The following is a 13,278-nucleotide window of genomic DNA, read 5'->3' as shown; positions in this document are numbered from 1 at the left end:
TCAGTTTTCTTAAACGCTATATACCAGTTTTAGTAAAACACCAATCCCAATATTAATTGGACATGTTGCCAATTTAAAAAAAAAAAAAAAGAGTTTATGATGTGTGCCGAAAAATAAAAATTTCTGAGTTATACAACAAAGGAGCAAGAAATCTGAGATGTGTTCTTAGAAATTTTCATACTAGAGGTAGTATAACAAAGTCTGCTCTATCGATGTCAAACTTATGTTTTTGTCCCTATATAGTTGTTACAGACCAAATCAAGTTATTGGGTTGTTTGGAACAAAAAAAAATAAAGAGCTTTGATCTAATTGGACTTTCATCCTTTAGTGAAAAATCATGCAAATATATTAAGGTGCATTTGTAGAAGTGGTGTGTGAAGTGATGGATAAATTAATTCTAAGATAAGTAATTATGTTTAGACTTATCTTTTTTATATCAATGTCAACTAATATTTTATTATTTGGTTGTAAGAGAACATCAAATTCGATTGGAGATAACAAAAAATGTTTGAATGTGCTACTGTTTTGAAATAAAATTGGGCTTTTTCTAATTAGGATGGGCCCAAATAGAGGCTTATAGTAATTCCTTTTCCTCTAATAAAAATATGCAAACTGTATGTTAATGTTACGTATAAACGTACGTTGACGAAATGGTGAGTTTCTTTTGTACTAAGGTAACGAAATGGTGTGAGTTGAGTGATGTGATGAATAAAATTATTCATAGATTATTTAGATTGATCTTTATCACTAAATATTTCTATTTGTATATTTAAAAGTTGCTATAAATTATAATTATGAACATTTTTATTTTAAAATGTTTTTAATTGTGTTAGAGGAGGTAACATTATTTTTTATAAATATGCGATTCTTTTATTTTAATTTTACTATTTCTTTTAGAAATTAGTCTCCTAAGTTATATACTTCTTTTCAGAGGCACTATCACCAGGAGCCTCCACCTCCTTTTGTCTTATTTCATTTCAACAACCATCCACCATTTTTAAATAGTCTTATTTTCGATAGTTGACAAAAAAAGATTTTATGTATATTCAACATAAAATTCTGGAAATCCAATCCAATATAAATCCATTTCTAGGGATAAAAACTGTATTATATCTTTAATTTCAGTTTTAAAAAGACATGTTAAACTGTTATAAGCATGCTATATATTTCACGTTAATTAATTAGTCCGACTATTAGACACTCTTTTTACATACATATTTTTGTTTTTAAGATACAAATTATTTTGTTTGTAAGCATCTTTCTACGTCCAAAATCTTTAAATGATCTTTACTTTTATTAAAAATTGACATATTCACCCATAATCATTACCGGATTTGCGCCGACAAAACAAAAATTGCAAATGAATAATGGATGATATATCAAATAATCTTCGAAACTACTTTGTTTTGTCACATCTTCGAAACCACTTATCTACAATTGAATATTTCACAAATAATATATTAATATGTAGACAGTAGACATATATAGATACTTAAATTTTCTATTCTTCGCCAATTACATTATAAATAAATATATATATATATCGATTAAGTGTACTTCCACACTTAGGATATTTATCTTTAACTTGTAAAAGATATTAATATAACAATTCCATCTCCATCACGTGAAAACAAAAAGAACAGATAAAAATTACGTAGAGAATACAGATTCAACGTAATAAAAAATGTAGAGAAATACTGATAAGTGAAGATAAGTTAATTAGATTTTCAGTAGTGTTTTGTGATGTACATCTCTTTATTTGATTGTGATATGTTTCGATTCAGAAGAATATTTATGCGCCAGGTGAAAATTTTGATGAACAATTTCTTGGTGGGCCTGTCAAACTCGAATTAATGATGCTTAAATGACTAAGATATAGTATAATACAACTTATAAGAAAAAGGGCCTAATGATTAAATGTTTGATTTTTAAAAAGAAGAGGTCCACCATTTTTAGTAATCGATTTCTTCTTAAATATTTGTTTGCCATGAATGTTTTTTTGATGATGCAAGTCTATTTATGCGGCGAACTGAAAATTTTAAGGATTTGATATGATATAACGTCATTAATTATTTGGATATTCAACAATCTCGTTTAGTTTATTTGGATTTAAAATTTAAAACTACACACCACAATATTTATCAACAAATTTATTGGTAACTAATGCACAGTTGTTTAACAAAAAAAAACTAGTGCCTGCTTTTGTATAATCATATCATATGAAAACATGAATTAGAAGTACGGAAATAAATTAAAAGGAAATATATCTTTAGTTTTCTTGAAAGTTACATTTTAACTAATCAAAATTTCTTGTCGACTCAAACATAAGTAATATTAAAAAATATATATTGTCCAAAAAAATTATTGTCCCCCCTATGGAACTAATTCATCATATCGTGAACCTAAATATTCCTTGGAGTTAACACAGATGAATAGATGATAAATTATGTTCTGAAATATTTAAAAGATAATATTATTTTCCCGTATCATACAGTTCATACATTTTAAATCGGGTGCTTATTTTAAAAGGGCTTTCAAAGTGAGAATAATATAGTATGAATAGTACGCGCATGATTATCATTAGTAGTCTTAAGTAATTCAAGTTGGCTAAAAGAACTAAAGATAGAGAAACATTACATTTATTGATATATTTTAATTTATATCTTATAATACCATATGATCGTTATGAAATCTACATTCTTGACACAAGCAGAACAACGATGATTAAGATCATCAACACAAACCAAAATCTCTGCCCCTCTGGTTTGAATCCGATCTAGAGGTTGATATCGAATCTTCGAGCTCTCTTAGAAAACTGCCGTCATCTTCGTTGTTGGACTTAATCTCAGAGATAAGCTGTCTGAGATCAGAAGTTTCCTCTTTAAGCTTAGCGTTCTCCTTCAAAGCAAGCTCATGGCTTTCAGATACGCGGTTTAGCTTATCGATAAGACAGTGGTTATCTGTGCGAAGTCTCATCACTTGAGACCAAAGCTCATCGAGATGTCTCTGCTTTCTCATCCTTGACCTACGAGCAGATTCTCTATTAGAGATCATCCTTCTTTGTTTCCTCTCATCAATGACCATGCTTTGTTGGTGATCTTCGTCTGATGTTGAGTTGTTGCTCGTCATTAGATCCTGACCGTTGGATGATGAAGAGTAGTTGTTGTTGTTGTTTATCAGACCGTTGATGTAGTAGAAGGAGGAAGAGGAAGTAGGGGAAGAGGGCATGTTGAAGTATTCGGACTCCATGATTGGTGTTTGGTTATTATATTTTTCAGAAGATACATATTGGAAGAGTCCGGTGAGTTCCGCCGGAATGGTGTTCATGATCTTTGCTTTGTTTTTTCCCGAGATATATAGATGTCTTGACCTGTTGAAAGATGATGAATATAATATCTAAGAGAGAGAGAGAGAGAGAGAGAGAGAGAGAGAGAGAGAGGAGAGAGAGAGAGATGTGTGTTTTTGTGAAGTGGTTTTGAAGTGGAGAGGAGGAGAGGGAGAAGGGTTTTATAGAGGGTGTGAGGAAAAGGAACGAGTTGTGTAGAAAATGGGATGTATGTATATAATGTTCTGATAAATAAATTATTATTTAGAAAGATTAGTTCATTTCAAAAGAAAGTTGCAATAACATGATTTTGTAATACCCGATTCTGTAAAAAGCAATCAAATTAATTAATGGTGGTACAAAAATAATCCATTTGATTATACTGTATATGCGACAAATATATTGTTTAGGTGAACTAACTTTTTTTGGGTGGATCGATGGTTTCTTTTTTGTTTTTTGTTTTCCAAAAACTAATTAGCCAACTTATATTTTATTTGTGAAATTTGCGAAACAGCATGCACCGTAAATGCTGAGTATATAGCAAACTGAGTAAAAATATAACAAGTCTTGTGTCCTTGCAACTAAAAATTTGCAGTTTCTATAAATACATTACTTCCATAATTATTTAGGACATGTACCATAAATAGTGTTGAAATATAGACAGTAGCAGCTATGTTTGTCTTCTGTCATATCACTAACCCATAAATACTTTTCCCGCACTAACCATCAATATTTCGCGTTTTAGATAAACTACTGTGGGAACTGTTGTAGCAATCATATAGTTTTTTTTTTTTTGGGTAACCGGTAATCATAGCCTATGTATTGTTGTTTAGTTCTTATGTACTTATTTCACTGCACCGAGTACAAACATTTTTTTCTTAAAATGTTTTAGTTACTCAATGTTTTACCATTGGGCATGGAAAATGATATATTGCTTAATTATTTCACTGCTACTCTGTTTCTAGAAGTCTTTATTATTATGATTGGAGCCTCTAAGTCGAAATTTAAGTTAATTTCTGAAGAATTTGCATCTATCATATGAAATATATACTATAAATTATACTATAGCCGGCAGATATGTATTGCTCATATATAATTCGATACATATTTCATATAGAAATGTTGATAATCTCAGTTATATTATAAACTAGTTAGACTAGAATTTCGTGTATTCTTGGCTTCATTTTATATGAAAAGAATACAACAATTCATTTTGGTATACAATGTCATGATCTATTGCGACGTATATCGAGTAACATGACAACTAAACTAAAACTGTTGACAATCCATAGATTCAATCACGAAAATTTTGGTTCATGATTAATAGGATAGTAGTAAAAAAAGTTGTATATGTGTGTCGATGTGTGTATTATATATTATGATAAACTAATGGAGTATTTGTTAACTGAGTTATATGGCTCTAATCCACAGGACCACAACTTCCATATCTTTTAAAATGCAATTTTCCTATAGCAAATTGTAATCATTAATCAAGTAGATTAAACTATTTTTGGTGTTTTCCCACTATTGAACTTAATTATACGTGCTTTCGTAAGTGATTTTTTAATAGATCCAAAGACAGGATAAGTTTGAACACAAATACAAGAAGAATACAAAAAATCGCTAGATCCGTCTATATATATATTAATGTAAGGTGAGCGGCCATCTTAAGGGGTGGATCATAGGGGTAACACTAAAAAAGACTCATTCTCAAAAAAAAATATTTTTTAACAGTTGTGAGTTATGTAGGGAGAATTCAACTCTTTGTAAAATTTAATTTATTTTTTTAACACTTTTAGCACTTGTAAGTTACTCAACTCTTTGCTACCTTGTTTTTAATTTATTTATTGCCAAGTCACCAAATCATTATAGGCTCTGCTCTTTGTAAATCCTAAAACCTTCATTTTCTAATGATATTTACTGTTTAGCAAAAAAAAAAAAAACGTAGGGAGAATTCCAAATCAGAAGACCATTTTTTTTTCCATTAAACTCAATGCAATAATATTATTTGGAAAAGATAATATAATACTACCTATTTTTTTGTTCATTCGCTTCTTCAAAAACGAGTTAGTAGTAAATGCCCGAGAGAGGGTATAGATTCCCAAATTGCTTTCATAGCTCAGTTGGTTAGAGCACCCGTTTGGAAAAAAAAAAACTTTATCAAAAAAAAAATTCCCAAACAGGTGAAATCTATTATGTTAGCTCATTGTCCAAAAGAATTCTGCAAACAAACAATTATAAAGAGACCAATGGGAACAAAGATATATTGTGATTTGATAAAATGACACATGCATATGCAATGAGTGGGTCCAAACATTTTGTAGTGACGCCTTGTAGCCGGCGCACCAATTCCCCGAGAGTCCGAGACACAACTTAAACATCTCTACTACTTAACATGCTTACTTGTTTTCATAGTCTATTCCATAATTGAGTTCATTGAAAAGAAAATAAAAAATGGGTGCAGTACTTTCCATTGACTTCAAGACTTCAGCGAACTTTTGAAATGAGCCTATTCGTTTTATCTATTTGAGCGAAAATAACGATTTAGTGTTCGTTTCATTGTTGGTAGATTCAGCAGTAAATTGTTGCTGAATGATGCTTTGTTTTTTATCTTTGTCTTGGACGAAGTGATATTAACAATTAAATTTTCGGTTTTTACCACTGATATTTTGATGTTTGATTATTTGTTGATATCATTCGTTGTAGTTATTTGTCACTGATATCAATGACAGTGAAACGAATGTCTGTAGTCCTTTAATAACAGTTTAGTTTATTCTATAAATTATTTTATTAATTGTGTTTTGACTATTTCCGTAAGTTGTTAATCATAATTTAGTTTATTAAAGCAGACTATTAACTTTGTGTTTAGTTTTCTTCATTTGATTGGTTAATCTCAACTAAATTGGATATCTTTTTTTACAAAAAAAACCTGATAACTCAATTTTATTAATGAATTTCTTTTGACTTGATTGGGCTAATGGTTAGTTTTTAGAAGTCACCTGTAATATTCACAACAGAAAATTTGGCTAATTATCTACAAAAAAGCGTAATTACCAGAAGTTTAGAGTTGATAATGTGCATGAAAATCCCTCTCATAGTCTGTTACCGGCCTGCAATAGTTTGTATAAATATATATCGAAAAATGAAACTGTGTTTAGTAGAACTGTAGAAGATAATAATTTCCACACAGGTCTCCCCAAAAAAAAAGAACTTCCACAAAGTTTCATTTCTAATTAGCCATATATAAACACAGATCTAGAGATTTGTTCCGTAACAAAATCAAGAAAAAAGAAATTCCGGTCGACATTGTGAGGTAAAAGTTTGTGTGATAGGACATCGCAATGAGGGACTGTGTTGAGCACGCGTCACCGGATAATTTCTAAATTTATATGACAGAAAAAAAGAAAAGAAAAATTCATGTTTCTATTTTTTTTGGCAGCTTTCAAGTTTCAAATATACCCATTTTGAGAGACATTGAGAAGAGCCTATGACCGACCCTACGGTACAATTTGATTATGGAAGTGTACCATTTTGCAAATAACATTATGACGACTGTCTCCACTTTCCCCCACTTCACTACAAAGCAGCCCCATATTTTAATATTTATATATATTTTATTGGACTAAAGAGGATAAGCTTGTCTTTTTTTCCCTCTTCATGCTATGATACTTTTTTTTTTCATGCTAAGAAACTTGTATTATGTGTTGAATCAACACTAGTAGATCCAGATCCATCTGTTCTTTGAGAATTATTACTAATGAATGAGTTGTTAAAAAAAAAGATCCAGATCCATCTTGGTTGTATTTATGCAATATCCCTGTAGAAGATGTCACTAACCCTAAATAGTAATCTCTTATGATTACTACATGTCTTTCTCTGTTTGGGAAAGAAAATGATCTCAATTTCAGTTATTTGAATCCTTCATACCTAATCACGTACTCTTTTATTGGTGTGTCATGTGGGTCGAAATTAAAGCTTTCTTTGAAAAAAAACAGCAATTATATAAATATTTGTATTACGCTATATATAAATAATAAATAAATAAGAGTGAACAAATATATGTGTATATATATATATAAGTTGACACATAAACATCTCACTATCTGATACGTCAACTTGTTATAATTAATAAATAATTTTAAATATTAATAAATAATTTAACAAACCCCTTTGTAATTTTCCTCAACATCTATGTTATAATTTTCTAAAATGAAAAACTAATTAAAGTATTATGATTAAATAACGAGGTTTGAAACGTGGATTAATCTTATCAAACAATAACTAAAAGACTAACAATGCCAAGCAAAAAAAAAAACATAATATTTCATCACGTGTAAATCTAATACAATCATAGATGCATTAGGTTTTACTTTTACTGAACATTTTGATATATACATTTTCTAAACTAATATTACACTTATTAAATTCTCTTATCCTATCTATATTCTGTATTTTTTTGGTGTATTAATTTACATGATGTAATTGAAAGACATCAATATATAGAACGCAAATTTCTAACTAAAACCAAACAAACTTTAAGATGTCAAAAAAAAAAAACCAAACAAACTTTACGTGGTGATAAGAAATTTCTTCTTACAATAAAATTGTAACTTTAATTCGAAAGTCTTACAACCTGAAAGAAAACCCGTGCGTATGTACGGCACCTCATCTAGTTGATATATGATTAATTTCTTGATCGTAATTAAGCGTCTTATTGGCTTAAGCAATCAAGTTAAGGTAGTGATCCACTCACACTTCCGCCACTAATTATTTTAATTAAGCATTTTGGGCCTAAGCCTATGTTATTGAATTACGTAAACCATTTTGCCAGTTCTTTGTTGTTTTACTGCGACACGTGTCGTCCGCATCGAATTAATTTGAATATTCGGGAATGCTTCTGAATTTCATTTAGTCGATCTATTGACACACACATTTGAGCAATTTCTACAAAAGGATTTTAATTTAACTAAAGATGATATATAATAAGTCACAGTCAAGTCAGGTGCGTGCATGTTACATAAACCTAGTATTAAGATGCCTTTGTCTGATATTGTAACTAGAAGACGTGCAGTAATACCGTAACGTGACTCTATCCGTCCGTATTAATATAATAAAGGACGTAGGCTTTTGCTTTTCTTTTTTCTGATTTATATAAAAAAGGGTCTAAATATGTCGTTTGCTTTAATCATAATCTCCATTAGATATCAATAAATGAGAAAGAATACGACAAATTGATAACAAATTTTACTAGAAACATTAGATTCTAGTTTTTTAGACAGTGAACTCCCATTAAAAAATAAAAATAAAGCCGTCTTGTATCAGAATTTAAGTTTTTTTTTTTAACAAAGTATCATAATTTAAGTTTAACCTAGGATTATACGTTTGTGAAATAATAAGTGATAAACAAAAGAAATGTTCTCTTGCGACTATTAGAAATTCAACTGGTTTAAAATAATAATGAGATTCGAATTTGTATTAGAAAAAGTATAAGTAGTCGATTTTGATTGTGTATAGAAGTATAGAACAATATAGTCAAATTTACTTTAGTTTTAGAACTCGAGATGACATATAAAAAAAAGAGTTTGCAAAAATTTATTGCCGAAAACATCTTCAGCCTGCTTACTGTATTTTTTCTTATTATTCAATAGCAACTTTTGTTAAAGTATTTAGTAGCATCTTATGACATTGTTTTGTACTTAACCGTTTGATCACTGATTGGAGTCGCTGTTTAGCGGGAAGAGGCAGCATACAATCATCGAATTCGACTTGAAGAGGCAGATTATCCAAATCACAGCATATCAAAGCACAAATCTAATATATTAAAATTAAACACCATTGAAAATAAAATAAAAAAATTTCGACGAAGGAGAGCCACATAATTCTCTCTGTTGAGCCCCACGCACGAAGAAGCCAATTGGTAAGCGACAAGAAATTGTAAAAAATATATTAAAAAGAAGTGATCTCGGAGGAAAAACAAAGGGAGACAAGGTTTTGTGTTTATTTAATTAAAATAATTAAATCATTGGCATCTCTAAACCTAACTGCTGCGAACTGGCGTCAGCAGAGATGTCAACTTCAAACGTTGGAACCTCCATTTTGATTTGGACGATTTAATTATCAATATGTGATATAATGTAAAACGTTATGGTTTTAGATTTGGGTTTTAAATTATAACAATTTTGGAGAAGTGGATTAGATAACGCTTTATTCACCCCACAATTTCCAGGGTTTCATCCTAATTCCTAACTCTTTCTTAGTAATAGTAGTTAATGGACCTAGCTAGCCCAGACATGTTAGAATAATAACAAAAACACACAAAAATAAAAATCTACCTGCTAGAGGGATACTAGATAAATTTCTTGTAATGCTACCGTTTGCTGATATGTGCATCTAACATTTCTTAGCCTATTTTATTTTAACATGGAGATCCCATATTCATATACCGGTCAAGGGTTCTAAATCTAATGGTCAAGGGTTCAAAGGTTTATGCATCGATTCCTTAAAAAATACAGTTTTACATATTAATCAATACAAAGTTTATGGGAGCTTTTAGAATATTGCAGGTAAAACTGTTTGTCGTGATCTTGTATGTCGTGGACCTCGTGGTCTATCATGAATGAATGTGTTGCCGGAAAAACTACGTCTGGCATTTTGATTCGAAAATAATATAATTAGTTTACCAAAGGTTATTAATTTACAAAATTAAAAAGTTTTAGCAGGAGTATTTTGTGCGCGTAAGTTGTTGATTCGTCAAACATGTGAGCCCATCGTCACTAGTATTATATATATATATATATATATTCTAACTTTAACGGTGGTTTACATGCATGGCCGATCGAGCTGGATTGGTTAGCAGATTGTGGTCCATATTAACACCTTGAATTTTCGATTCCCCCTCCCTTCGTAAGCAGAGCTGTAATGGCATCCAAAGTATTTTCTATTAAATACTTTCTATTTTCTATTGTACTATTCCCTTTACTAGGCAAACCAACTTTCACACGTTAAGAACCCGAATCATTTCTGGATAATATGATGCCTATGTCAAATCATGCCTCTCTAGTTTTAGATCAAGACATATCCTTTAATTCATATTATATGTTTACACATTCGTACGAACATATCTTGATTTGTCTACATATTTCGGATTTTCCCTATATATATACAAACACACTTTATAGTGTTCTTTTTCCACCAGGAAATGAACTTTTTGTGGGTTAGAAAGAAGTTATATTGCTCTTTTGCACATGTAATTTAATTCTAGATGTCTCTTCTTATCTAATCAGGGAGATATGTGGCTGATATGTGGTTTTCAAAATTCCCCAAGGCCGGTAAGAATTCACATCCGCCACTGAAAACAAATATTGGACATACGGAAATTGTTTTTGCCACTGGTCCACTTAATCCATTCCTGTTTTTTACTTTTGTAAGAAAAAGTTTCTATTAAAAAGCATGAGAAAGAAAAATACAGTACTGATTTGTAGCCCAAATACACAAGCAAAAGGGAACCAAACTGAATCAAGCCCATATATGAAGAGGCTATCAATTTATGTAGAAACTGTTTTAGCATTGAAGACTAACGAATATAATTTTTGAGCTTCCGCGAAGGGAGCGATAAAGAAAGGGAAGGAAAAGGTTTTCCAGAGCCACCAAAAAACAATAAAATGGTGATATTTTCTATCAGAGATAATAGCTTCTAACCATTCATCACCATAGAACTCTCACATGATCAATTTTGGGTTAAAATTGGATTTTTTGGATCAGTCAAACATTTACGTAGTTTTTGAACCTATGAAGGCAATCAACTAAATAATGAAGTTACTTAATTATTTTATCCCTAAACCAATATTATTTTACCTCTTAAAATACTACAAACAGTACAAGTTTCTGTATATCACCATAATAAGGGTATAACATTTATGTAGCTTTTGAACTTATGAAGTCAATTAATTAAATTATGAACTTACTTAATTCTTCTGTTTTTACTAACAATATTAGTCAAGTTTTCTGCATATTACCGTAATAAAAATCCAACATTTCGGTAGCTTTTGCAGTGGTGAAATCAATTACCTATATAATGAACTTACATAACTAGTAAGAGAAATTATTCACACCAAAACAAACTATTCGCTTTCGAAAACTCAAACACTATGGCGAAACTTATCATTCACTTCATATTCGCTCTTATCGTTGTATCTTGTAAGAAGTACACATACCATAGCTTCACATTTGAAACATCGATTTTTTAAATTTTCGTTGGCAATATATTTACTACGTTTTGAAATTATTCCGATGCAGATTTGTTGTTGGTATCTGATGCGAAATCCAAAGATTGGCCGCCAGAAATAGGTAATCCCCTAATTAATGGTCATAGAGTTTTTACTACTTCAACGATCAGTCCTATCTCTGACATCGAACAGCATCCGCGTTGCAAAAGAAACTCTAACTGTAACGGAATATGTCCTCAAACGTGCAAATACAAAGTCTGTATACATAATCATGCATGTGATTGCAATACATGTCATTGCTATCTATGTTGATTGACGAGAATTAGACGAATTTTTGATTAATTAAAGAATAGAGGTCGAGTTATATAGTATTGTTAAAATTGAAAAAAAATCATGGTTTATCATTATTAGTTTTGCTTCTTCTTTATTTTTTCTTTTGGTGATTATATGCGATGAGCGAGCCAATATAAGAAAAATTAAATAATAGATCTCTTTCATTGAAATGAACCGAAATATGATTACATAGTACAATTGTCTAACCAACGGATAACCACAACATGTTCTTGTTAACAATTTTAATTGGTGCATTCAGTTCGACTGTCTAGATTATATATTTTAACAAAAATTACACATGCATGAATCGCCAAAACATTTTCTAATTCTACAAGAAGGGAAACATTTCTTGACGCAATCTGCGTCAGTTTTGCAACTCCCAAACTGGTTCGTCCCTAACGGCCGCTGCTCTGGTGGACAATCTCCTAGGCACATCGTCTCTATAGCTGGAGACTCTATTTCTCTAGCACGTGAAATCGATACACCTACAGATTACTCGGTAAAACAATGTTATATAATCATAAAATATGTCAAACCAGTTTTTTTTAGTCCCATTATAAGAAAATCCATTCAAAAAGAGACTGCTACGCTAAAAATCCTCCTAATAGCATGTGTATATAATCATTTAATTATTATATCTTTGTTATTGGAAAAAAATGGGATTAGTGAGATAGAGAGATCTGGAGAGACTTACATGAGACAATAACAAGGGCAATGAGCAAGAGGGAATTTGCCTTTGATGCCATTTCTATTCGGTAGTTAGTAGATGGGACTAAGAATTCCTTTGTTATTTATAATTTCTTCGACCTCTGAGATAGTCAAATGTTTTTTTTTCCTTGTCAAAGAGATAGTCAAATGTTTTATAACTGTATTTATAGACAGTTATCTAAATTGTTTTGACTAATTTAAATGAGAATTTGATATTACTGCAACTGCATATATTTACTCAATCTATATTCTATAGTATTTTCATAAATTTCTTACGTTAATTATTATCATAATAAAACATGCAAATTTCGTCTTAAGCTCGATTTAACCAAATTAACTGAAGGCTAACGTGTATATATATTGTTGGCTAATTTAATCTAAATTTGGGTGAATGCATTTTCCCTTCTGTAAGCATGACTCACAGATTTTTTTTTTTTCCTTTAGAGCAACCCTGTGGCAAGTAGGTAGGCTTGCTAGGGAATATTACACAATAATTTGATACGTTCATTAGGGTTATTCATTTAGTTTGAACACCTATTTTTCCCCTTTAAAATAAAGCACTTGTATTTTTCACGAAGGCTCTCTCTTGGTTCATTTTTAAAAAAAATATTTATGCACATTTACTTTAAATTTCGAAAACTACAATCGCACAGGCACATTAATATAACAACAAATAAAAAACAACTA

General features: G+C 30.5%; 2 protein-coding genes across 2 annotated transcripts; one reads left to right on the top strand and one right to left on the bottom strand.

Annotated features, from left to right (window-relative positions):
* Positions 1-2,733: 2,733 nt before the first annotated feature.
* Positions 2,734-3,339, bottom strand: LOC18993517 (basic leucine zipper 43). Its single transcript, XM_006417049.2, has one exon. It carries the CDS (start codon positions 3,325-3,327, stop codon positions 2,734-2,736), a length of 594 nt encoding a protein of 197 aa, XP_006417112.1. The 5' UTR covers positions 3,328-3,339.
* Positions 3,340-11,456: 8,117 nt separating this feature from the next.
* On the top strand, positions 11,457-11,862 carry LOC18993516 (defensin-like protein 268). Its single transcript, XM_006417048.2, has 2 exons — positions 11,457-11,521; positions 11,621-11,862. The coding sequence occupies exons 1-2, from the start codon at positions 11,473-11,475 to the stop codon at positions 11,860-11,862; spliced, it is 291 nt and encodes a 96-aa protein (XP_006417111.1). The 5' UTR covers positions 11,457-11,472.
* The last annotated feature ends 1,416 nt before the right edge of the window (positions 11,863-13,278 follow it).

This window comes from Eutrema salsugineum, unplaced genomic scaffold (genome assembly GCF_000478725.1).
Source record: "Eutrema salsugineum unplaced genomic scaffold, Eutsalg1_0 scaffold_5, whole genome shotgun sequence".
NCBI lineage: Eukaryota > Viridiplantae > Streptophyta > Magnoliopsida > Brassicales > Brassicaceae > Eutrema > Eutrema salsugineum.
Note: the sequence above shows the minus strand (reverse complement) of the source record. Positions and strands in the feature narration are given on the sequence as shown.

What these genes read in the sequence shown, in the direction of transcription:
- LOC18993517 (XM_006417049.2), bottom strand. Translation starts at nt 3,327, where the DNA reads ATGAACACCATTCCGGCGGAACTCACCGGACTCTTCCAATATGTATCT.
- LOC18993516 (XM_006417048.2), top strand. Translation starts at nt 11,473, where the DNA reads ATGGCGAAACTTATCATTCACTTCATATTCGCTCTTATCGTTGTATCT. An exon ending in CGCTCTTATCGTTGTATCTT is followed by an intron (nt 11,522 to 11,620) that starts GTAAGAAGTACA and finishes ATTCCGATGCAG; the next exon opens with ATTTGTTGTTGGTATCTGAT.